The sequence below is a fragment of the Chlorocebus sabaeus genome, chromosome 2, assembly GCF_047675955.1.
Source record: "Chlorocebus sabaeus isolate Y175 chromosome 2, mChlSab1.0.hap1, whole genome shotgun sequence".
Lineage (NCBI taxonomy): Eukaryota > Metazoa > Chordata > Mammalia > Primates > Cercopithecidae > Chlorocebus > Chlorocebus sabaeus.
This window is the reverse complement of record NC_132905.1, coordinates 21,778,707-21,805,208: the sequence shown is the minus strand read 5'-3', so window position 1 is coordinate 21,805,208 and position 26,502 is coordinate 21,778,707. Positions and strand designations below refer to the sequence as shown.

Here is a 26,502-nt window from a genome sequence, read left to right as displayed (position 1 = left end):
GTGGGCACATTATTTAGTGGCTTGCCACCTAATTAATCTAATTTTTACACTTTAGGAAGTTCATCACTTAGATTTTCTTCATAGGAGACAACAATGGTAACTCACTAGGGACTGGGTCGTCTTAATTCCACCCATATCACAGGGCGACAATTCAAGAAAAATTTCCACTTCAAGGAAAATTAGGAAGTGGGGGTGAAACAACCTTTTTCCCTTTTTCCTTTCTAGCAGAGATACCTGAAATTTTGGTGGCGATCCGAGTGGTGACAGGGGGCCCAAAGCCCTTTGCTGTGCTGGCCTTGATGGTGAAGGAATAGGTGGTCCCTGGGTACAGACCCACAAAGAGGTGGTGGGTTTCATTCCGGAGCTTGAACACTTTCCCCCTCTGGCTGGAGAGGTCAGCACTTGGGTCCAGCGAGCCAACAGCCTTGTAGTTGATCTGTAGGACAAGTCAGCAAACAAACAAATCAATGCCTCACTCAGGAAGGTGGATGGAGCTCATCTGGAGGAACCTTAGGGAGGTGGGGGAAGGGGTGGGCATGTGAGCTTGGCCAGCAGATTCTGCTAAGCTGCCTGTTGCTGTCCACTTTACAGATGATCCCAGCCTCCAAATACCCCATTGCTCATTCACTGGAGCAATGCATGTTCTCATTGATTTGTGGGAGTTAAAACTTAAAATAATTGAACTCACGGAGATAGAGAGTAGATGGATGGTTATCAGAGGCTGGGAAGGGTAGTAGAGGGTAAAGGGATGGTTAATGGGTAGAAAAAATTGAAAGAATGAATAAGATCTTATATTTACTAGCACAACAGGGGGTCCATGGTCAAAAATAACTATACATTTTAAAATAACTAAAAGGGTATAATTGGATTGTTTCTAACAGAGAGGATAATTGCTTGAGGGGATGGACACCCCATTTATCAAGATGTGATTATCACGCATTATATGCTTATGTCAAAACACCTCACGTAACCCATAAATATATATACACCTACTATGTACCCACAAAAAAATTTTAAAAAAGAAACAGAGGGTGACCCACAGATGTCATTTTGATTTTTCTAACATACATTTTGTTGAACCCAGTGTATCCAAACTATTATGATTTCAATCTGTAGACAACATAAACATTGAATGGAATTGTTTACAATCTACTATTCATATGAAGTCTTACAAACATGTTTTTTACCCCTTCAGTGCATCTTCAATTGGACCAGCCACTGCTTTTCACAAGTGCAGTAGCCTCCATGTGGCCAGTGGCCACCATACTGGACACTGCAGTCATAGAACAGTGTCCAGGTACAGCATCGTGATGAGATTTATGAGGCTTGTTAAAAATGCAGATCCTGGGCCCCATATTCCAGACAGATAGCAATTGCAGACTGGTGCTTTCTCGTGCACTATCTTTTTTTGTCTTCCTCAAATCCTTGGGGGCATCAGGATAGCTACTCTCATTTTAATAATGGAGAAACTGAGGTGCCAATGGAAGCAACTTGCATGCAATCTGCATTTTTCAAATTGTATATGGAGATAGTTTGTCTATGATATATGAAGACCATGCCCCATGTGACATATTATGTGAGTTCAGCAATAACTAAACTGGTCTACACCTGTAGAATGATTTGTGTCTACTATTCCCCAATCACACACTTGAGTGTCACAGCAAGGTACCAGAAGAGTTTTGAAGGGCGCACTCTCAATTTCTGCACTTGCTCAAGGGTGAAAATAATAATTGGTAGCCCAGCACTGGTCCCATGGATCATACTTCGAGTGTCACATCTTGAAATTACACAGTTGTAAAGTGGCAAACAAGATTTTTTTGTTTGTCTTACTTGGTTTGTTCCATTAAAAATATTTTATTTGGCTAGGTGTGGTGGCTCACACCTGAAATCTCAGCAGTTTAGGAGGCCAAGGTGGGAGGATTGCTAGAACCAGGAGTTTGAGAACAGTCTGGGCAACACAGTAGGACCCTGCATCTACAAAGTGTTAAAAAATTAGCTGAGTTGGTGGTGCACATCTGTAGTCCCAGCTACTCGGGGGCTGAGGTGGGAAGATGGCTTGAGCCCAAGAGTCCAAGGCTATAGTGAACCATGATTGTACCACTGCACTTTAGCCTGGGTGAGAGAGACCTTGTCTCTAAAAAATAAAAAATTATGGTATAATACACATACAGAAAAGCATACCTCTTGATGAATTTTTGAAAACTGGATACAGTCATATAATCAAAAACCAAACCATTACCAGGCCCAAAACTTTTTCCTCACACTCCCTTGCAATCCTACTTGCCTACCCCCATCAGGGATCACCTCTGTCTGACTTTTAACAGCATAGACGAGTTTTGCCAGTTTTTGTGCTGTGTATCAGTGCAATCCTATGAAACGCACATTTTTGTTTCTGGTTTCTTTCTCTCAATGTTATCATTATGTCCGTGGAATTCATCCATGTTGTCACAGGTAGTAGCAAGTAAGGCATTCTCAGGTACATTCAACAATCTCTTGCTGACACTGTACTAGGCAGGTCTGACTCCAAAGCCTGTACTTTATATTCTATACCACATTGCCTGGCCTGGAGACAGTGCATCAATTGCAAAATGCATTCACTCATCCACTTATTTGCTCCTTCACAGTGTTTCCTGTGTACACCTGTATTGTAGGTCCTGCACTGTGTGCTGCTGGGGGTGCCCAACTGAATTCAAGTCAGGCCTCATCCCCAAGTGACTTCCGTTCTTGCGAGAGGTAAGCCAGCGATATAGACAGCTGACATCACTCATCTTCTGTCAAGAATGGCCAAACCCAGGCAGAAAAGGAAGCACACCAACTTCCCTTCAAAAATCAGCAATTTGCTGTTACTGGCAATGGCACCGTGTATTTTTTGGAAAGAGGTCAGACTGTGCCTAGAGCAGAGTGTGCAGGAGGAAGTAGAAATGCAGGGAGTTGAGGGCTTTGGGGTTTTCTCAGGCAGCACCTGAGCATGCATGTGCACCATGCAGGTGGCTGTTAGCTTCAGGCTGCTCTGGTGGACCTGTCTACAGCGTTCCCTCCGGTCACCCCTGCCCACCCCAGTCCTTCTCAGAGGCAAGTGCTGCAATCATCTATCTGCCTCTCTGCTTGAGGACTTTCTCCATGGGTGCTTGCTGGGAACAGGGGGTAATTAACACCCAGCCCTGATGGGAGTTGATGCATAAATTTTCCAGGCTCCCCTTCCTTATACTCCTGCAAGCTCCCCCTCCTTGGCATCCCTGCAGCATCCCAATTTCCCTGAGAGCCTCAGCTCCACTTGCCTCTAGAGGGAGCTGGTTTGAAAACACAGTGATTATTGGCGACTTTCCTTTCTCTTCCCCACTCCATACCTCTTTACTGGTGTTTCTTATACTTCTCAGCAAACTGCTCACATTCAAATCCTCATCTCAGGGTCTGCATCTGAGAATGACCAAACTAAGGAAAAGTGCTCAGGGAGGTATCTCAGGAGAGAGTACAATGGACGCCTGAGGGACAATCCTGAGTCAGAAAAGGAGTGTTCTAGGTTCCAGGCAGAGGGAACCGCGTGGGCAAAGACCTGAGGTGGGAAAAAGTTTGGACAGAGCAAAGCCCAGAGCCACCGCAGAGCAGCAAGCAAACAGGGGCAAATAGAATTTTCAGTGTGCAGGTGGATTCTGGTTTCCACTGTGGCAGAAAAGGTGAGATGTTCAGCCTGTAGCCACCAACCCCAGCGCACCAGTGGAGAGGATGTGTGCTTGCATTCTTTGAAAATTCTGTCCCTGTCCCCCTGCATGGACTGGTGGCAACTACATTGATATACAGACACTGGGAGGTAAAACTCATGCCTTATTTACTAGCCAATTCCTTTCCTGCGCTCCAAATTCAATCCAAAAGCAACTCAATTTCCACCGAGCTGTCAATATAATATACCGCGCTCCTCTGCTCTCCTAACCTTTCCTGGTATTACAGGATCCTCACTTACTTGTAATGAAACACTATGAATAAATCAATGTATGTTAATATAGCATGTCTTCAATTTTTTATGAAGGGCTTCACCAAATCTAATTCCCACTGCTTTGTCAGAAACAGTCTTTGAAAAATTTAACTTGCAAGTTTTATGAAGTTAGTGGGGGATCGGGCTGGGGAGGGAAAGAAGAAAGGTGAGAAAAATGGGATGGGAGGGAGCTGTGGCTGTAAACGTATAATACAATATGAACCTTCATTTGTAAGTGGGGAAAACGAAAGATTTGTTAGAATAGCAAACATAAAATAAAGCGTTAGTAGGGGGAAGGGTGCACAGCTGCAATCAACCCTGGGCTCCTGGCATGGGCTCTGGCTGTAAAAAGTACTCAAGGATGTCCCCCTTCTCTTTCAGTTACTGACAGTAGAATCCCCAGCCAGAAACCAAAGCACAAGCTTCATAACAAAAATCCAAGGCTGGGTGTGGTGGCTCACACCTGTAATCCCAGCACTTTGGGAGGCTGAAGCAGGTGGATCACTTGAGGTCGGGAGTTGGAGACCAGCCTGACCAACATGGAGAAACCCCATCTCTACTAAAAATACGAAAAAAAAAAATTATCCAGGTGTGATGGTGCATGCCTGTAATCCCAGCTACTCGGGGGCCTGAGACAGGAGAATTGCTTGAACCTGGGAGGCGGAAGTAACGGTGAGCCAAGATGGCACCACTGCACTCCAGCCTGGGCAACAAGAGTGAAAATCCCTCTCAAAAACAACAACAACAACAACATCCAATCATGTCATAAGAACAATGGTTTCCCATAGCTCTCAGGATGAAGACTGTGTCTTTCTCACGTGGTCTTAATCAGCTCAGTGCATGAGCTGACCTCTCTTGTCCTCCCCCCAGCACCCCAAGCCTTACTTCAGTACCTAAAAAGAGCTACGGTCTTTTCTGCCACAGGACCTTGCACCAGCTCTTCTATCAGCTTGGGCCTCTTACTCCTTCCCATGCCTCCTTTTTGCCTCATTCATGACTCCTCACCCTTAGCGAACCTCACTTACAGGGACTCTTTTTATGGTTATCTTCTCTGACTCTCAGGTTCTCTTATTTTATGTTTCCAGAGTCATCTGTCTCTCCTTTGAGCCACTAACTTTCCATGTAACCATGTAATTATTTCATCAATAAGTCCCTTTTCTACCAGCCCAGGAGCTGAAAAAATATGACTTGCAAGTCAAATTCAATCTACCGTCTGTTTTTGTAAGTAAAGTTTTATTGGAAAACAGCTACACCATTGATTTAAATATGGACTATGGCTACTTTCACAATACAAAAGCAGAGCAACGTAGCAACAGATACCCTATAGCCCACGCTGCCTAAAATATTTATTCTCTGGCCCTTTATAGAAAAAGTTTGCAGACCTCTATACTAGATTTGAAGCTCCAAGGAGGCAAAAATCATATCTGGTGTTTGTTCAACATTTCATCCTTTTGCATGTATAAATGAATAATTAAATTAGCTGTGTGGCTTGAGTGATTGCTTAACCTTTCTGAGCCTCAAGTTCTTCAAGGGTAAAATTATAATTCTTAGTTTCCATTTTAATTTATGTTGCAGAGTGACCCCCATTTCTTTACTCCTGGAAGACAAGTGATTTGTTTGCGAGGAAGGCTCCAGAGTGTCCATGAGTGGCTTTGGCTTCTGTACCAAGGCTCTGGCTGCAATGGACCAGGGAACATCTTGGGGAGAACAGGTCACTTTTCCACCTGGGCTGCAAGAAGGAGCAAGAGAGGAAGGGAGAACAGAAGGAAATTATTTCCCTCAAAGAATTCCATCAGGAAGGACTTGTTTGTTTCCTGAACATGCTTGGGTTGAGTTGTGCTGTGCTCCTGACACTGGGCTAGAGGCAAGGTGTGACTACATTGGTTCCAGGTTCAGAAAGAGCAGGTGACAAGATTCTGGTTCTGTGGATGAGATGGTACAGTGGACTAAGGGAAGAGATAACATCAAGCAGGGATGAGGGAAACAGCCAGGGCTCAGGTACCTGTGGTTAGAAGATGCAATTATAACAAAAACACCATTTTGGAGCACTCATTACGTCCAGGCACTTGGAGGGGCCTCACATAAAAACCACCTCATTGAATTTTCTAAAAATGATATGGATTTTTTTTCCGATGATTGCCATTCTGCAGCTGAGGGAACTGAGGCCAAGAGGAGTGACACAGTGAAAGCCTGAGCTGTGGTGAGGGTAGCAGCTATAACTCCCATCTGGGCAGCATGCTGGATGGACACATGTCCACCTACAGCACATGAAGCGTTCTCTGCTGCCTCAGCTTCACCAGGGTCCTCTCAGTTGATGTGTCAATGTCAGTGCTGTGATGTGGTAGAGAACACATGCAGAGACGGCCTGGCAGGATCATTTATTCAAAAAGATCACCCCCAATGAGATGACCTCAAATTGAGGAAACCCATTATAATTTTATCAGGTTAACCAAGTGCTTTTATGATATACTTATATACATGTCAGGTTCAAAACCAGGTTCATGTAAGCATCATGATCAGAGACAAGGTGGTATTAAACCAACGATCAAGTAGAATTCTAAAAGTTTGAGAATATTGATAGCAGCATTAGCTGCCAGTGACAATAGTGTAAAATGAGTCAAGACCCGCCCACGCACAGCTTAATGCTCCAGAAGCATCCTCTATAGCTTAGTACCCTCCTATCTTGCTACATTTGTGTCTTCATCCTAAACCCCTGGGAAGATCAGCATTCTAAGTTATCCATCTCATCTCCTCCTGAATTTCTTCAATGGCTTCCAGCTCATACTCTGGAAGTCTCAACCTACTAGTCTTCTATCAAAGCCACAGGAAAAAAAGGCCAATGTGGTTGGTGCATCAAATAAAGGATTAAATCTATTTATTTTTTATTTAAGCTGAAAATAACTGGTTAAAATATTTTCTCCTCTCTTTCACTCCACTACAAAAGTATCTACAGGCATGGTCTTTGCCATCTTGTTGACCTCAGAGGCAACTGGTACAAAAGGAAACCAGCTCAAGGTAATCTCTTGTTAGAAAGTAAAGCATTAGCTCTTTGGTTTCCCAACAATTTAAAAATACAAAGTGAACCCACTCCTTTGGAAGAATAGTAAGAATGCACAGATGTCTGCAACATGCATGCTGGTGACTTCTTGACCAAGATGCCCTTATTTTTTCCCTAGAGAGCCGAGGATCATAACAACAACAACAACAGAAAAACGATTATGACTGGCACTCGTACTGCTGTTCTGGTGCTTCTGAGACTGCAGAGCCAGTGAGAATGTGAGGACCTGCTGCTTTTGTGCACATGCATCTACTGCTTTTGCTTCTATGGGGGTTTGTTTATTCTCTTCATCCACAAATGCTCACTGAGAACCCACTTTGTGCTAGACTCTGTGGCTGGGCTCTGGGGAAGAAAGCCATAGATAAGGAAGACACAGTTCTAGACTTTGGGGACAAATACAGGCCTTGATGAATATTACAGGGGACCCAAGTCCTTCAGGAGTAAATGGTTTTCTGTGTGTGTGTGTGTGGGGGGGGGGGCTAGGCCCATTGTCCTCAGTCCCCACTGAGCACAGAATGCTTAGGAGACCTTTTAAAAATAGTGCCAGCTCCAGCACTATTCACAATAGCAAAGGCAGGAAATCAACCCAAATGCCCATCAATGATAGACTGGATGAAGAAAATGTGGTACATAAACAATAGGGAATACTATGTACCCATAAAATGGAATGAGATTACAACCTTTGCAGGAACATAGATGGAGCTAGAAGCCATTATCCTCAGCAAACTAACACAGGAACAGACGATCAAATACCTCACATTCTCACTTACAAGCAGAAACTGAAAAATGACAACACATGGACACAGGGAGGGGAACAACACACACTGGGGCCTGTTGGGGGCTAAGGTGGGCAGTGGGAGAGCATGGGGACAAACAGCTAATGCATGCTGGGCTTAATACCTAGGTGATGGGTTGACAGGTGCAGCAAACCACCATGGCACAAATTTACCTGTGTAACAAACCTGCACATCCTACACATGCATCCTGGAACTTAAAATAAAATAAAATAAAGCCAGATCCTGGGTCCCACCCCAGACCAATTAAATCAAATTCTCTGGATAGAAGGACCTGGGCATCGATACATTGTTAAAGCTATCCAGGAGCTACAGCTGGGCCCTCAAAGCTGAGAATGGTGGAGAGCGGGACTCAGAGCACAAAGGGGATTTGGTAAAAGCGTTCTAAGACGTGGCTCTGCCAAGGAAAGGAGTCCTCAAATGGCCTGCTGGAGCACTACCATGATAATGCTGCAGGCAGGATACCTTGATAACAGCTGACATGGGTGGGTGAAGCTAAGGCAAAACAATATTTGCATAGTCTCAAAGTACTTCCCACCAAAGTTACTAGTTACTCTTAAGGTTTTATTATAAGACCAGAAATTCTCTGATACTCTTTCTTTCAGGAGGTACAGCCTAATTCTGCCTTGAGGGTGGGCTGTTCCCAGACTCATGACTCACTTTGAACAAATGGAGTATGGAAAGGGGAAAAAATAGTAGCTTTTAAGTGGAGAAACGTGGAAGACCCCACTGTACCAGGTGATCAAGGTTAGCATCACCAGTGATAAGTCGTGTTGAGATCACGTGCTCCTGATACGATGTGGTAAACAGGACACAGGTGTTCTGTGGTTTCCTCCATAAACTCAGTCTAACAGGAAAACAGCAGATACACTCAGATTGAGTATTGAACAGTACTCTTAAAAAGTGTTACCAGGTGCAGTGGCTCATGTCTGTAATCCCAGCACTTTGGGAGGCTAAGGCACGAGGATTACTTGAGCCCAGGAGTTTGAGAGCAGCCTGGGCAACAGAGCGAGATCCCATCTCTATATAAATTTGTTTTAAAAAACTAGCTGAGCATGGTGACACACGCCTGTAGTCCTAGTTACTTGGGAGGCTGAGGCAGGAGGATCACTTGAGCTCTGGAGGTCGAGGCTGCAGTGAGCCACAATTGTAGCACAGCATTCCAGCCTGGGAAACAGAGTGAGACCACGTCTCAAAGCAATCAAACAAACAAACAAAACAAACAAAGTGTGAAGGTCATAGAAATGCAAAGAAAGACCAAGAAATGGTCACATCATAAATGGTATGTGAGAGCCTAGAAGAAAAAAAGACCTCCGTGGAAAAACTGGAGAAATATGAAAGAAAAAAAAAAAAAAGTATGGAGTTTAGTCAATAATAAGGCACTGAGGTGAATTCTTAATTTTGATAAATATACGATGGCTATGCAAGAAGTTAACATTAGGGAAAGTTGTATGAGGGGTATAAAACTCTCTATACTTTTTTTTTTTTTTTTACAGTTTCTCTGTAAACTTAAAATTATTTCAAAATAAATTTTTTTAAAAGACAACAAATGGCATGCTGAGATTTGGCTGCTGTGAGCATCTTTGTGGCTGCAGAACAGAATCTAAAGAAATATCCATTGAGCTCTTGACTAGGTGCCTGGCCATGTACTAAGCTCTAAAGAATCATCAGGAACTTAGTGTTTGGTGAGGGAGACAGGTGTGGCCCTCAAGAATGTACGGGAAAAGCACATTAAGATCTCTGTTCTGAAGGAAGGGAAGATGGCTCTTACGAGCATATGACAGAGAAGACAGATTGAGTCTCTGGGGCCAGATGCCTTCCCCATAGAGTGCGAAGCTGTTAACCACACGAGGGACATGGGAGAAGGGTGGGAAGAATGACAGGAGATGGTGGAGAATGAAAGAAGAAACGGCTCTTGGGTAGGACCACTGCTTGCCTAAGGGGTGCTTTTGTGCAAAGTAGAAAAAGGTGCCTGTCTCAACTCAGTCTCAGCCTCCTGTACTTCAGTGAGCTGATGTTGCCTTTGTGAGAAGAAAAAGATATGCCTTTTTTACTGTCCAGTCATATTCTTCCTGGCAGACACAGCACAGAGTTTAATGGATTTCATTCCCTTGGTAGTGTGTCTTTGTGCAGTGCACAAACTAGACAACAATAGGTGGCACTCCTGCTGAGGTCAGATTATGGAAGCCTTTAATGAACTACTCAAGTGTATATATTTTATTGTGAGGGTAATATAGAGCCATCAAAGAGGAGGGTAGGCTATCAAGAGAGATATAGGATCATACCACAGTGCTACTAAATGTGTGGTTTGCAGACAAACAGCATCAGCACCTCCTGGGAGCTTGTTAGAGATGCAGATTCATGAGTCTATCCCAGACCTCCTGATCAGAATGTCCAGGGCTGAGGCCCAGCACTGTTGCTTCATAAGCTGTCCAGGTAATTCTCATGCACACTGAATCTGGAGAAGCACTTTCTCAGGCAAGGGGATGGAGGAATGAACTGACCAGAGGAACAACACCGGGGGCCCTTTGGAGGGTCTGGCTCTCATGCAGATAACAAATACAAAGAAGGCCTGGTTTCAATCAGAAACAGAGGGAATGGAGAGGTGACTACAGTGACTTGGAGAGATTCTGAGTCCTGGCTGGAGAAGAATGAGGTCCCTAGAAATGTAAGAATGAGACAGAGCCAACACATGGCCCCAGACCTGAGCCCCCTAAAGCTGAAAACCACTAGGGAAGACCTGCAAGTGACCTTACTGGTCTCATCCTTCTGATGCTGTTAACATTCATGAAGGCAAAGAGTGTGGGTCTTAGCCAGCGGGAGGGAACACCACTTAGATTACAGTCTTGCAAAGCCAGGGTTGAAAATCAGATCCATCACTTACCCAGAGTTAAGCAACTGAAGCTCTATTTTGTACCCTCACCAGCTGAAGGGCTCTGGAAACAACAGAACAGAGCAGCAACATCTCTGAACAGTGTCCGCCAAGTTTCCCTGCTTTCCAAAGCCAAGCTTCAGGGTCCGAGGCTCAGCCTGCAGGCTTGGTTGGCTGTGCCAGGGCCTGCCCAGGCTGCACTCCTTCCCCAGCACTGACAGCACAGGGACCCATGCCCGTGGTTGCTGGCCGTATCAGTCCTGCTGCGGCCCTGCAGCGGCTTCCTCTAGTCTAGTGTGGACTTCCGTGGTTACCATGGATCAAAGCGCTGTTGCAGGAGTGGGGAAGTTAACTTGTTTGCCCAACACAGCTTTTGCTGATTTCCAATCAATGCCCTGCTCTCTGACTGCAGCTGTTTTCCTGTCAGCTGTGGGATCAAATACTGGGAGAAAACAAGCTCAAAATCCAGCTGGCCCAGGGTCCTTAGTATTCGCCATCCATCAACCAAAATGCAGGGTTAGTTAGTGGGTGATAATAACAGGAACTAACATTATGTGCCTACCATGCATATGGCTCTCTTCCCTGAGTTACCACCCTGCTCCTTAGCTACCAGACAGACTTTAGGTGAGTGTGTTCCTGTCAACAGGTGCTCCCTCCACCAACACCTCTGCCCCACCAATCCTTAGCACCGGGCTGCTTCCCAGACTTATTGCCTTCCCTCCCCTGCCTCACATGGGAGGGATACTCTGAGCTTCACTCTTCCCAGCTGCCCTAAATTTCAAATAATGCAGTCAGAGTCCCATAGTAGGGCCACCATCAACTCAGATGGGTCTAAGCTCTTTCTTCCTGAATTATCACAATGCAGCCTAATAATATGAAGCCTAAACCTCCTTTCAGCTTTTAGTCTCATGCTGGGGTGTCCTGGGTGCTATGATTTTGTTATTTTCACAGAAACCTTCTTGTTTAATGAGTCTGTCTAGCAGTATTCCCAATGGCTTTTAGTCTGTATTGCAATACTTCTTGGGTTTCTGAATGTAAGCTGCTTGCCCTCCAACTTCGCACTCAGCTGATTTCTGTTCTGCTAAGTTTAACCTGGTTAAGTTGTTAAGTTGCGTGACCAGTTCCTCTCCAGTTGGCTTGGGGAATGGGATGCAAGAAGTTAAATAATCCCATGACCCTGCTCCTTGGAACCCTGCAGCCATAATAACAGCTCTTCTGGCAGACACAGCCTGGAACAAATCCTTCATTAAGGGCAAAGCCTAGATTCTATTTATTGATTGTAATAATTGCCAAGCACCCAGCTTGGCATAGAGAAGGAGTCAATAAGGTTTACCAAATAAATGAGGATTAAGAATGAAAATGTAACAAATCCTGAATGTGGTACAACTGGGATTTAAAATGAGGTCATTCTGATCCTGAAGTCCAGTTTCCTCTGCCCCACCCTGCCACCTTGGCCTTGGCTCCTGTGTGCACATCCTGTGTAGACAGTTTCTAGAGAGAGGGGCTGATTGAGGGGAGGCTGCAACTGTTAGAACACAAGGCTTTGTAGAGGGTCTGTCTAAGCCCACCCCACTCAGGAGGGACTTGCCAAGCAGGCCCAGAAGCTGGGTCCATGCCTGTCTGGCACAGAGTTGGGGCTCAGTAATTATGCATTTAATAATTAAGGAGGTCCAAGGTGGTGAAGGTCTTGTCCTCTGGGTCTGAATTTCTAAACCTGTGTAAGTAGAAAGTCCTTTTGGTGCTTTTTAAAAAATAGCTCCATGCCCTTTGACATTGCTTTCACTAAAAGGTGGAGATTTTATCCCCTGACTCCCCTGGAGTCTTAGGGGACTTGGGACTGCTTTCACCAATAGAATGTGGGGGAAGTGATATTTTGTGACTTCTAAGATTAGGTCATGAAGGCAATGCCGTTTCTGACTTGTCCACAGAGACACTTATGTCTACAGCGTCTAAGCTACTGTAAAAGAAGTCTGACTCCCCTGGGGCCGCCATGTGTGAGCAAATGCAGGGTACATGGAGTCCCTGTGTAGATGCTCTAGATTGACAGCCCCCGCTGAATCCAGACATCTGGGCACCAGACAGCTAAGTGAGGAGGCTGCCATGTGAGTCCAGTTCTCAGCTCTCTGATCACCCCTGGTCATTTGAGTCTTCTCAGTGGGGACCCTGGACACTGTGGAACTGAAACAAATCATCCCTGCCCTCTTGGATCCCTGACCCACAGAATATGTAAGCATAATAAAGTTATTGTTTTATTCCACTAAATTTTGGAGTCATTTGTTACCAACAGTAGTAACTAGAACACCATTTGTTCATTAGACGAGAGTTTCTTAAAGAGCATGGGCAATATTTTATTCTCTTTTGTATCCCCAAATGAAATAGTAAATGCTTAACAAATACATGCGACATTCTTAGCCAAATGATGAATGTCAACAATACCAGTAATGAGAAATAGGGACATTCAGGCTGGGCATCATAGCCAGACTCCCTCTCCACAAATTTTTTTTTTTTTTTGAAAAGTAGCCAGGCATGGTGGTGCATGCCTGTAGTCCCAGCTACTCAGGAGGCTAAGGCTGGGAGGATTGCTTGAGCCAGGGAGGTCAAGCTGCATTTAGGCAAGACTGTTCACTGCACTCCAGCTTGGGTGACAGAGTGAGACCCTGTGTCTAAAAAACAAAATTAAAAATAAAATTAAAAATAAATACGTACATCCTATGCCTTTTGATACGATGCTCTGAGAACGGGTTTTGTGTGGTATTTTTTGCCAAAAATGCATAATCTCAATCTAATCATGAGAAAACATCAGAAAGAAAAAAAAAACTAACTTAAAGGACAGTCTACAAAATAACTGACCAGTATACTTCAGAAGTGTCAAGGTCATAAAATAGTAAAAAAAATAATAATAATAAAGACTGAAAGACTGAGGAGATGTCCTAGACTGGAGGAGACTAAGGAAAAAAATGACAAGTGAAACATGGATAGGATCTGCAAAAGGACATTAGTGGGAAGATAAGTGAAATTCAAATAAGGCCTGTAGATTATAGTATTCGTTACACTGTAGCTTAAAATATCGATCACCGTTAATTTCCTGGTTTCAATCACTATACTGTGATTATATAAGATGCTAACATCAAGGGAAGCCCTGTGATGGGTGTATAGAAACTCCACACTAATCTTGCAACTTTTCTGTAAGTCTAAAATTATTTTAAAATTAAATATAGAGCCAGGCGCGGTGGCTCACGCCTGTAATCCTGGCACTTTGGGAGGCCGAGAGGGACAAATCACCTGGGGTCAGGAGTTCAAGACCAGCCTGGTCAACATGGTGAAACCCCGTCTCTACAAAAAATACAAAAGTTAGCTGAGCATGGTGGCGGGTGCCTGTAATCCCAGCTACTCCAAGCTGAGGCAGGAGAATCACTTGAATGCAGGAGGCGGAGATTGCAGTGAGCTGAGATCACGCCACTGAACTCTAGCCTGGGCGACAGAGCAAGACTCCATCTCAAAAAAAAAAAAAAAAAAAAAAAAACCAAAACCAAAACAACTAAATATTGAAAAAAAGAACAGAAAAACATATGCACTAAGTCTCATTGATTGGCAAATCTGGAATCATGGACCCACAAGTTAGAAGCCAAAGGCACACCCCTTCACTCCTCCCATTCTTGCAGCAATTTATTACAATAATATTAACAACACGAGTGGACATATATTACCACTCACTAGTTGCCAGGTGCCTTGCCAAGCACTTTCCACACATTACTCGTTTAGTCATCCCACAAGTTTATAAGGCTACTACTGTTACTATTCCCACTTTGTGGATGAGAAAACTGAGACTTAAGTAGAGCAACTTCCCAGTGTTTTCACAGCTAGGAAGAGGCAGAGCCAGGCTTGGAACCCAGGCAGTGTGAATCTAGAATCCACCTGCTCAACCTCGGAGCTCTTTTGTCATCATGCAGAGTGGCCATCTTACTTCTAGGGGCTGGGAGACCAAAAACTTTTGCTGGAAACCTGTTAAAGGATCAGCTAGAGTGAAAAAGACAGGTTAGGAGTTTGGACGGGCAGAGGGAGCTTTTGAGTGCATAGTTGGGAGCACAGAGGCCAAATTTAAGGTGAAATGGGGCAGAAGTAAATCTGGAGAGTTGGGGGAGATCAGGGTACTTGATGCAAGAATGCATTTCCAAGCACCCCAGAGGGGTTTTCTGACCACCTGGGAACTTTCTGCATCCTTGTCAAAGGCCAAGTCAGGGATCAGGTTGAGAGGCCCTTCTAAGGAGAAATCCATGGATCACGTAATCACACATTCTGGGCCAGTGCGGGGCTGAAGGCTGAAGCTTCACTCTATTGCACTTTTCTTTCATTCAGCATTTTTCTCATGAAATTAAAATAGAATTGATTTTCTTCCCCACTAAATTAGGCATTAGGAAAGGAATGAAAGGGAGGGCATGTTGGAGGCTACAGCATCAATTCAATCCAGCAGAGTAGCATTTGTAAGAAATTTTATTCGCCCCTACTTACTATGAGAAGGTTTTGTAAAGCCTATTCTTTCGGTTACATCTCCTTCTTACTAGAAGAGATGAACATTTTTTTTTCTCCTTTCTTGGTTAAAATGATCATTTATACTAACCTTTTCTCCAACCTCTGGCCTCAGGTTAGAAGCTTCATTTTTCTAACTTTGCCTCTGTGGTATTTCCCCAGAAGCAGACACACAGCAGGTGACGCTATTTATGGAACTGTCATTTCTGATGAAATGGGTCATCTGGGGACTCTACACTCTCCTATTCTGCAGTGACCCCAGGCTTCTAGCTGGGTCCAGAGTGGAAACTCACAGCTGGAAGGAACTACTCCATTTACAGAGTACTGAAAGGAGATTGGAGCAGGAGGAAACTGAGGCTCACAGAGGTTAGGAAGCATGCCTAAGGCCACATAGTAACTGGTTCTACTTGAAGGAGCCAGCGATGGGATAACAAAGGAGTCAGAAAATGTGGGTACAAATCCTGATGCTTCCTCTTAGCGGATGGTCATTTATAGCTGCACTGCCCACTAGAAATCGGATATGAGGCACATTATGATTTTATATTTTCCAGGAGCCACATGGGGAAAAGAGGCAAAAAGAAGCAGGTGGGAATTAACTTAAGTAATATACTTTCTTTAACCCAAGACATCCACAAAGTTATTATTCCAACATGTATTCAATACAAAATTATTGAGGATATTTTACATTCTCTTTTCCCACTAAGTGTTTGAAACTTGCTGTGTATTTTATATTCTGAACATTTCGATTCAGGCTAGCCACATTTCGAGTGTTTAATAGCCACTTGTAGCTAGCAGCTAGACCACGGTTTCTCAATCATTTTTTTCTTTATTATCACCTCCTAAGAAGCGTAGACTTTTTTTCTTTGTTGTACCTCTACGAATTTTAACTCTACAGATATAGTGCATAGCTGTATATGGACGCTATGCATACCTGTATGACTGTATGTGGGCTTTACGCATATTATGCATATGTGTAAGAAAGGGATTATTTCCCATTCTACCCCCACCACTACCACCAAGAACAAATTTTCATCTCTTGGGGGCAATGGCACCTCCATTAAGCATGCATGGACTAGAGCAGGGGTGTCCAGTCTTTCGGATTCCCTGGGCCACACTGGAAGAAGAAGAATTGTTTGGGGCCACATGTGAACTACACTCACACTGACAATAGCTGATGAGATTAAAAAAAAATTAAAATCATGAAAAAAATCTCATAATGTTTTAAGACAGTTTATAAGTTTGTGTTGGGTTGTATTCAAAGCCGTTTTGGGTCACGTGTAGCCTGTGGGCTGAGGGTTGGACAAGCTTCGTCTAGAGCAAGCAGTAACAGCCCTGAGCCTCAGGTCCTTATCTGTAAAATAAGGATGAGTGTGTGGACTAAAGGAGGCAGTCCTTGTAGGAAAGCATCCAGTGGTGCTGAGTGTGGCACCAATGCTAATATCAGAGGGGTACCGCTGTTTCCAACACATTCCCTTCCACATTGAGTGCCAGGAGTCAGGTCCTCACCTGTAGTCAGTTGCCAGGAAGATGTGCTCTCTGCCCATGACCTCCCTCCCGCTCCAGGGGACTTCCCAAAGCCCAAACGGGGTGACCAGGGGCTGTGTCCTTCATCCTGGCTACAACTCAGCCCAGGGCAGCAGGGCCTCATGGACCACCACTTTAATGCCTTCTCTCTCCTAGTGGACACCTAATTAATGCCGAAGGTCTAGAGGCCACACTTGAGGGTAGCCCAGGTCCCCTGACACCCAAACCAGGCCTCTCTTCCCTCCCCTGAGTGCCCATTGGCAGACAGATAGTGCCCAGGCTTGTTATCTGTGCAGAGACACATGCTCCATTTTCCAACTCCTCCCAGACCCCTGCCCCAGTCTACTCCAGACTCGGGAGGTTGTTAACTGTGTGCTAAGTGGTTTTCTCCCTCAGGTCCTAGAGATTCTGGCACTTGCTTCCCTTCCCATCTCGTGACTTCCCACTGGCCAGTAGGGTCCATTTCTGCACCTGTGGCTCCCAAGAAGCTCTACCTTGTCATCAACCACTCTGCCCTCTCTGTCCAGTCCTTCTTCTGTGCCATCTGAGTGAGACATGCCCCTACAAGCAATGCCAGGGGCCATGAGGGAATCATCTGGAACACTTTGGAGACAAGGAGCTCAGTCCCTCTTACTCACCTGTGATTCTGCCAGTGGGCAGTGCTGTAAGAACATGAGCACTGGAGTCATAGAAGCTGCCTCTTCTCTCTGTCCCTCTTGTGATTCTAGTGGCTACACGGCACTTGTGAGTGGAGCTGATTGCAAAGGCTATAAACTTGGTGTCCTAAGCTGGGGATTGCAGAGTAAAACCCATGAAGTGAGCAGCCTGATTGCCCAGCCTTCTGCAGTCATGCTTCATTAGGCACCCATTGGAGGGAAAAGTCAAACTAAAAACTGGAAAAGAAAGTGGCTTTGAGATGTTGCCTTTTTTTCCCTTAAACTGTACTTCTTGGATTGTGTTTCTTTATAGATATAATCCTTTCCCCATGTTTTATTTGGGAAGGGGTTCAGAATAGAAATGAATTGTTTTGAATTGTATCAGTAAAGACTCATGGAGAATAAAAGGAAATACTTTGGGATTATAAAAGACAGTGGGAACTTGATTAACAATGTGAACTTGATCTTGGGTGTGCTGGGCTGGTTTTAGGCTGTGATGCTTAGCACCCGGGTGACCTTCAATAATATTCAATCCCATCATCAAGAAGAAAGGTTTTTCATGAAGTTGAAATGTGTCCATGTGTGTAAGAGGGCTTGAAGATTCCTAGCACTTGGGAGACTATCCAGTAGGTCAGTCAGACCTGAATTTACAACATCAGAGAGGGTGTTTGACAATATTTTTGGGGAAACCACAGACTCATTCAAGTGGAGTCAATAACTATCTGTTGGGCAGTAATATCATGTAGCTGTTATTTTAGGCACCTGAGATATGCCCATGAACAAACCAGTAAAGATGCTGCCTTCCTGTAGTTTGCCTTCTAGTTACTGAGAAGGTAACAGGAGGGGAGAAAAATATAATGAACATAATAAATACGCCACTTATTTGGTATGTTAGTAGATGATAAGTTCTCTAGAAAACAAAAGAAAAGAAAGGAGACAGCAGGGCAGGGTGGGGAGGACAGGCATGCAGGGGCAAGTGATGCAGAGGTGAGACTGACCAGCCTCATTGAGAAACTGAGATTTCAGCAAGGACATCATGGAAGTGAGGGAATCAGCTAAACGGATACCCAAGAGAAGAGCTTTTCAGGAGAGGAGAGTGGGAGATGGGGTGAAAGGGGTGTGTGTGGGTCACACAGATCTCTGTGAGTCTTTGAAAGATTTAGGCATCTAGCCTGGGTGGCATGGGGGCTGCTACAAATTGTGAGAGTCAGCCACTGAGACTCATGGTGACAACTGGTTGCAGGACTGAACTCTTCGTCCTGAAAGGTAACAGCTCCAACTCAGGCCATAGATACAGGATGCAAGGCCCCTGATCTCCTGGGTCTCTTCCACCCAGGCTCTGGGTGCTGGGGACCTGAGAGGTCAAGTTGGTGCATGAGTCCTACCTCCATGCTCCCTGGGCCCAGGGGATGCTGCACAGCCCAGTTTCTAGACCTTTTCCTTCTGGTTCAGCTGCCTGACTCAACAACCTCCCAGGAGGCTTCCTTCAGGGGCTCTTTCTGGGTGAGTGTGGGGAAGAACAAGGACATAGATATGCCCTGGGCAGGAAAATGAACACAAATTCAGGGTGTTGAGGAGGTATCTGAGAAGATGACCATTGCTTACCCAGCATAGCCATCCCAAGCTAAATCTCAGGAGTGTGGACCTTGATTTGAAGACATCAAAGGTTATTGTAAGCAGCGCTCTCCAAAGATGGGAGTTCCCAGAGTTTTAGCAGGTGTAACCTCCAGCTTTAGCCTCCCAGGTACCCTGAGCTCTTGAAACCCATTGCCCGTCAAGTAGAGGAATTAGGGCTGGGAGCCAGGCAGGGTTTCAGAGACAAGGTAACCTGCTGGAGCAATATTTAAAGTCACACAAACTCTTTACGAGGTTTACACCTAGAATTCTAGGCTCTCATTAAGATTCAGAGTTCACAAATCCCCCAAATGTGAGGAAAGCAACTCAGAGACTCTCTCCTTAGTATGTTGAAGGTGTGTAACTAAAAGGTGCTGGATGTTTCATGTAGGAGGTGGAAAGAATCATTGCATTGATTTGGATGAAGCCTGCTTCATTGAAAAATATCAAAATTTGCATGAGAGACTTTTGCTAAAGTAATAGCAATTGAAATATTCTTTGAAGTGCTCTGAATACAAATATAGAAATGCTCCCATGGAGACCTGCTCATGCTGGCTTCTTGCCTTATCGTTGTCTCACTGGGTTCACTGTTAGCCTCAGAGGGGGTTATACAGTGTCTCAACCATACTGCCTTGGGCTGCCTAGCCTATGTGTGAGGGGTGGGGGAGTCCTCTCTGAGTCTGGTTCTTTTTTTCCTTCCCTTCTATTTCCTTCCTTCCTTCCTTTTCCTTTTCTCCTTCCTCCCTCCCTCCCTCCCTCCTTCCCTCCCTCCCTCCCTCCCTCCCTCCCTCCCTCCCTCCCTCCCTCCCTCCCTCCCTCCCTTCCTTCCTTCCTTCCTTCCTTCCTTCCTTCCTTCCTTCCTTCCTTCCTTCCTTCCTTCCTTCCTTCCTTCCTTCCTTCCTTCCTCCTTTTCTGTAGTCTCACTATGTTACCCAGACTAGATTTGAACTCCTGGGCTCAAGCAATCCTCCCACCTCAGTCTCCAGAGTAGTTGGGACTACAGTCATGTGTGCCACCATGTCTGGCTTGACTCTTTCATTTCATGACAAACATTCTAGGGGCCCAGATTTTGCCTCCAAAGAATAAATAACTCATGAACCATGACAGCACTCCAACAAACGAGACTGTAAGAGAAGGAATGTACTACCTGTCTCCAAATCTGGGTGCATCTGGAGAATTTTAATACCATCTCCACCCTGAACCTATGCTTTGCAGGCTACTTCTCCCAGCGCCTGAACCACAATTGCTGTTATAGAGTCGATGGTGCTGTGGGAACATATTCAATTGCCAAGAGGACTGAATACATTAAGCCACAAAATAAAAATAAAAAGTGCTGGAGCTCAAAGGCCCAGAGATAGTGGGCGCCAGAGTTAGTCCCATTTCAGGCTGAAGAACATATCCTCTGAAGTGGGTGACAGGGAAGAAAATCAACACCCAAACAAAGAGAAAAGCCAGCGTGCAGAAAGGAGGATGGGGCAGACAAACCTAAGGAAGCAAGAAGCAGAGACAATGAGGAAGAGAAAGAAAGAGAAGCCTGGGTGTTGGGTTTCCAATTGTATGTCCATGATGCCAAATCATTTTTCATCCCCTGCTCAAGATTTTCTGTAAGGCAATTTGAGCTACTTTGAGGGATGCTGTGTTCTTAAAAAGTATATTTCCCTGATGAGAACATCTCACCTAAGTAAACACCTCATTTGAATCTTCAATCTTTTCCTTGCTCTTTCCTCAGCAAATAGCCAAGAGATGCTGGCTCCCCTAGCTCAGTAGCTGCCTTCATGTCCCCTCCTCTCTCTGTGTCCATGTCCATGCTTACCCATCCCAAGTCCTGTAACCTGCATGTTATGAGCCATGGAATCATCCAAAGTGCAGACTCCAAACCACATTAATTCATATGGGTATCTGGTGCTCCCCAAGGCAGCACAGTTTGTCCAAGAAGTGGAACTGAATGTCAATGCCTTCATTTCACTGCCATGTAACTCCCTGGGGTAAACAGCCCAGGAAGCAGCTGTGTGGGCTGATAAGGGCTTCTCTGCCTTGTCGGAATCCTCAGGCACCAGCTCCAGATAACGGCCAGCGACAGGAGTCAGTACCTGTGCCAGGTGTCCAGCCTTCCCCTTGAGCTACACATACACTCAGGCATACCATGCTGCCCTGCCCGGACATGTCCCTGGAAGAGGGGTGGGCCTCTTCATCAGAGGACGGGCTGCGTTTTTCCTTGCTACACTCAAGAACAGTAGGAGCCCTTACTCACTTCTTGTCAAAAGCAGGAGGCAACTGTCTTCAGTGATCAACAATGTGAGCCACTTACTAGCTTTGAGACTTTGGGCAAGGTGCTTAGCATCTTGGTACCTTGATTTCCTCTTCTGTTAAATGGAGACAATGATGTCCCTTTCTTATAGGTCAGAATGAGGAATAACTGAGATAATACTTGTAAAGCCCCTATAACAGTGCCTGGACATAATAAGCACTTGATAAACGCAATCTATCCTTACTGTTAAGACATTAAAGTTCTTCAATAGTTTTCCATTGCTCTTAGGATAAAAACAACCATCTGCACTGTGGCCTGAAGATCACACAAGGTCTTGCCTTGGTTGTTGTTACTCCCATATCATCTCACTGATTTTGCACTCAGGTCACATTTGTCTTCTCCTTACCCCTGGTACTGGCCCTGCATCTTTCACCAGAGGTTCTGGCGATGCTGTTCCCTCACTACACCATGCTCTTCCACCCTCTCTTAGTTTGGTGAACACCTCTTCCTTCAGTTCTGGGCTCTATTGTTATTTACTTGGGCAAACCTTCCCTGCTCAAGTCCAGTGTGCCACAATGGCTTTTAAAGGACCAGAACCATGATTTTGCACAACTCTCAGGAGCACTGTTTACACTGTAACAACGGGGATGGTGCCCTCTGGAGTGGTACAGAACACCAGCCCCATAGGGCAGTGGTTTCAGCCAGAGGTGAAACCTGATCATGGGGCCAGGATCTGTACCACTGGTCGGTGAGGGAATAAGGACATCAAAAAGGCACCATCATGTGCCAACATTTTCTTTGTGACTCAGAGTCAAACCACTGATTATTTGGTCTTACGTCTCACGTTGCTTCTTCTACCATCTTCCCACTATCATCTTAACATCTGCCGCCAAAGCACCACTTACAGAGGGTACACTAAGAAAAAGCAACTGATACTCTACTTCAAGCCCTCTCCTGCAGCTACTTTTGAAGCAAATGTTTACAGCCCATATTACTCATGCAATTTCACATTTATCTATTTATCTGATTAATATTTTCCACTCAGACAAGACTCTAAGCAACACACAAAAAAGGGGCCATGTTGGCTGTGGTCACTGTAGTATCCTTAGCACCTAAAACAAAGAGTAGATCCTTAATAGATATTTGTTGCATGAATAAATAAGCTTCAGTTTCAAAACAGCCCAGGGCTCTTCTCCAACCCCAAATTGCCAAGCCCAGTGCCTGAAATTCTACCACTATATCATATATTTGAGCCCAGTCCCTGGTTCAAGGGAAGGAATGTTAAGAGCCTCAACTACATTGGCTGGTAATTTCAGAATCAGTCCTTTCGCATCGCTTCTCAGCCTTCTGGCTAAGATCAAGTGTAGAATCAGTCCTTTCATCAAGGGGGCATGATCAGTTGTGTCCAGGTGAGCTGCTAAATTATAGGCTTTCTACCCCTGTCCAGGTGAACTAGGGAGTAAGACTGCGGTCACCTTAGAGGGATCATATGGCAGGTGGTTGGGACCGAGTCTCCATGTAGGTTGGTCCAGAATATAGTCAGGACATCAGCATTTTTAGCAAGCCTTCTCTACTCCTAGGATGTTTATGCAGCTAGTCTTCAGGCTATTTTGGGTACTGGGGAGAGAGTGGAGTCACCCTGTATCAAGAGACTCCAAACATCCCTTACTTCCCTAATAATCCAAGATGTAATGAAAGAATGAAGAGTCCAACTTTTCAAGATGAGAAGACCCATCAGTCCTTGGCTATGTTTCCAAGTGAAGGGAGACAATTAAAGACAGATGAGCAAGAGAGTTGTTCAGAAAATAGGGGTTCTAGACTGCAGAGTGACTGTTAAACAGAAGACAGGGTTTTCTCACCTTTTTTTTTTTTTTTTTTTTGAGATGGAGTCTTGCTCTGTCACCAAGGCTGGAAGTGGCACAATCTTGGCTCACTGCAACCTCCGCCTCCTGGGTTCAAGTGATTCTCCTGCCTCAGTCTCCCAAGTAGCTGGGACTAGAGGCATGTGCCACCACGCCTGGCTAAATTTTTATATTTTTAGTAGAGACGTGGTTTCACCAGGTTGGCCAGGCTGGTCTCAAACTTCTGGCCTCAAGTGGTCCACCCACCTCAGCCTCCCAAAGTGCTGGGATTATAGGCGTGAGCCAATGTGCCAAGCCAGGGCTTTCCCGATTCTGATAAAGGGCTTTTAATTCAATTGAGAGGATGTTTGCTAAAGTTTGAATGTCCCTCCAAATTCATACGTTGAAACCTAACTCTGAAAAAGATAATATTAAAAGATGGGACCTTCGGGAGGGCAGAACTGTCAGGAACAGGATTAGCGCCCTTATAAAAGAGACCCCAGAGAGCCACCTTTCCCTTACCACCATGTGAGGACACAGCATGAAGGTGCCATCTATGAGGAAGAGAACCCACCCCAGACACCCAACTTGCCGGCAATTTAATCTTGGACTTCCCAGACTCCAGAACTGCAAGAAATAAATTTCTGTTCTTTATAAGTTATCCTGTGTGTGGTATTTTGTTACAGCCACCTGAATGGACTAAAACAATGCCTAACTAAAATATAACAAAACACAGAGACTTTTGCCACATCCTAGGCAGAAAGAAACAACAGGGATCCCAGCCAAATCAGGGCCTATGGAGGACAATCACATTTTGTAGAGTTCCTACTGTGTGCCTAGCATTTCACTAGGCTCTGCAGTGTACATTGCATTATTTACTTTGCAGAGTAACACCGAGAGTTAAGTATCACCCTTCCAACTTTACTGCTGAGGAGACAGGCTCAGAGAGGGTGAGTGACTTAGTCAAGGTCATGGAGCTAGTGGTATGCTGCCAGGTTGGGCTCTGGCTTCTGTTCAAAGAGTGACAGGCTTCTAAGTGTCACCAAAGGAAGCATTTTGAGGACAGAGGTGCAGAACGATCAGCTCATAAATATTCATTTTTAATCCTTATTTTCATGCAGAAGCTTGGGCTTTCTAAATATTTAGATTTTTTATTTGTAAACCGACAGGATCCTATCATTGACAAGAACTCTCCGAGGGAACAGAATCCACTCCTTTTTGATTGTCACATCCCCAAATGACCTGTCTGCTGCATGGATGCATCTAACAGCCTTTGATGCTAGCAGTGGCCAGCGGCAGCAACCTCAGACTATAAATGAACCTGTTGATACCAATATCAGTTTGCAGTAGCAATAATAGAAATTATGGACATACATATGAGGCGTGTCATTTGCAAAGTACAAACCTGACTTGACCCTGACCACAATTCTGTGTAGCATGCAGAATGGTGTGACACCATGGGCAGGGAGGAGAGGAAAGCTGTGGATATACCAAAACCAGTGAATGAAAGGTCAGATTTCATGTGCACACTGTTTGATTCCAAGTCCAGCTCTCCTTGCCCTGTACCACCCTACAGTTCATGAATCCCAGGATGGAACAGTCACCAGTAAGACCCGCACCGGGAACCACGGGTCAAAGACGCCAGTGAGGCACCTCACAGCATGAATCACGCAGGACCCAGGGGGAGAATCTGAGCTGAGGCCAGTGACTGGTGGGGTGGGGCCTGTGACCCTGTTTGGGAATTGGGGGCTCCAGGGAGGTGGGAGCATAGAGGGCAAGTGACAGTCTAAGAGGCAGAACAGGTGCAAGTCAGCACCTCTAACCCCTAACACCTAAATAAAAAAGCAATGACCTCAGTGTGTTTCAGCTCTGCCAGCTGCAGGGAAGTGTGGCAGATTCCCTGAGTAGAAAGCATCACTGCCATAGCCCATCTGTCTCACTCTCAACACCAGCTCTTTCTTTTCAAGAACTTTTCAGAGGCAGGGTCTGCTGCCCTCTGAGGTTCAAGAAAAAGGTCAGGTGTGGTCTGTGGACAAGGGGAAACCTCATTAAATCAAGCATCAAATGTAAAATAAATAAAGTCATAAATTTATTAGAAGTAAATAGCTGTGGCTAGTTGTTTGATCTCTGGTCTGGACTTTTTAAACATGCAAGTAAATGAAGAAAATGTACCTTAATAAACCCAGTGATAGAGTTTAAAAATCATACTGTAATAATGTTAAAACTTACAATAAATTATATTAAATGGAAACAATAAAATGAAAGATATATAAACATATATGGCAGAGAAAGTCAATATTTTCAAATATGAAAAAGCTCTTACAAATCAATAAAAAAGAAGAACATGCAAATAGAAAAACAATGATAAATGACATGAGCAGGAAATTCACCAAGATACATATTACAAATGGGGGAAAAGAGATTCCACCTCACTAGAAATCAAATACTTGCAAGTTTATGTTAGATATCTAGGTTTGCTTTTCTAAACAGTAAAGATAATTTAAAATGATAATACAGAGTGTTGCTGGAGTGAGAGTTTCATGCATTGCTGATGGGGTTTTATATATCTTTGGGGGTTAATCTCATGGCTGGAAGCTTCTTACAAGAAGTTAGTAACAACAAGAATCTGACACAGACAGCAGAATCACAGCAAAACAAAACCAATAACCAAAAACAAAATTATAGACCAGCATATCATTTTTAAAAGAATAATATGCTATTACAAAGAAGAATCTATTCCAGAAATTCCACCAGGATTATTGTAATTAAGATTTGACCAAAGCAATTATGTTTAGCCATAGCTCAAAGTTAATCCCGAAGACTCCAAAATGTATTTGACAAAATTCAATATCAATTTCTAAAGAAAAAGTAATGTATTTATAATTGGGGTGTGTGTGTCGGGGGCACAGGGACAGTCTTTCTTAATGGAAGGGGACAATCATGTCTATGTTATATCCAACAATCCTTTACTGTGTGCCCATCATGTGCCAGGGATACAAAGAAGAGTGAGACACAGTCTCTGCCCTCAGAGAGGTTACATTCTACTAGGAAAGACAAGGGGTGCCATGGTGTAAATTTGACCCCTCCTAAATTCATGTTTAAACTTAATTCCCATTGTGGTGGCTTTAAGAGGTGAGGCCTCTGGGGAAGCGATTAAACCAGGATGGTTTTGCCATCGTAAAAGGCTAGAAGGAACTAGCTTAGGCCCTTTTTGCCCTTCAGCCTTCTGCCATATGAGGACACAGCATTCAAAGTGTCCTCTTGGAAGCAGGGACTAGGTTGTCACCAGACACAAAACCTGCCCCCCCTGGATCCGGGCTTCCCAGCCTCCTAGAAGTTTGAGAAATGTATTTCTGTTCTTTATTAATTACCCAGTCCATGGCATTCCGTTATAACAG

The 26,502-nt window shown here is 44.6% G+C and overlaps 1 protein-coding gene across 15 annotated transcripts in view; it reads right to left on the bottom strand.

Annotated features, from left to right (window-relative positions):
- Positions 1-26,502, bottom strand: part of PTPRT (protein tyrosine phosphatase receptor type T) — a 1,114,373-nt gene that overhangs the window by 280,011 nt on the left and 807,860 nt on the right. For all 15 annotated transcript variants that reach the window (XM_008017080.3, XM_037983051.2, XM_037983053.2 and 12 more), the window contains exon 10: positions 235-436. In XM_008017080.3, the coding sequence (XP_008015271.3) occupies positions 235-436 (202 nt within the window). The remainder of the gene's footprint in view (positions 1-234; positions 437-26,502) is intronic.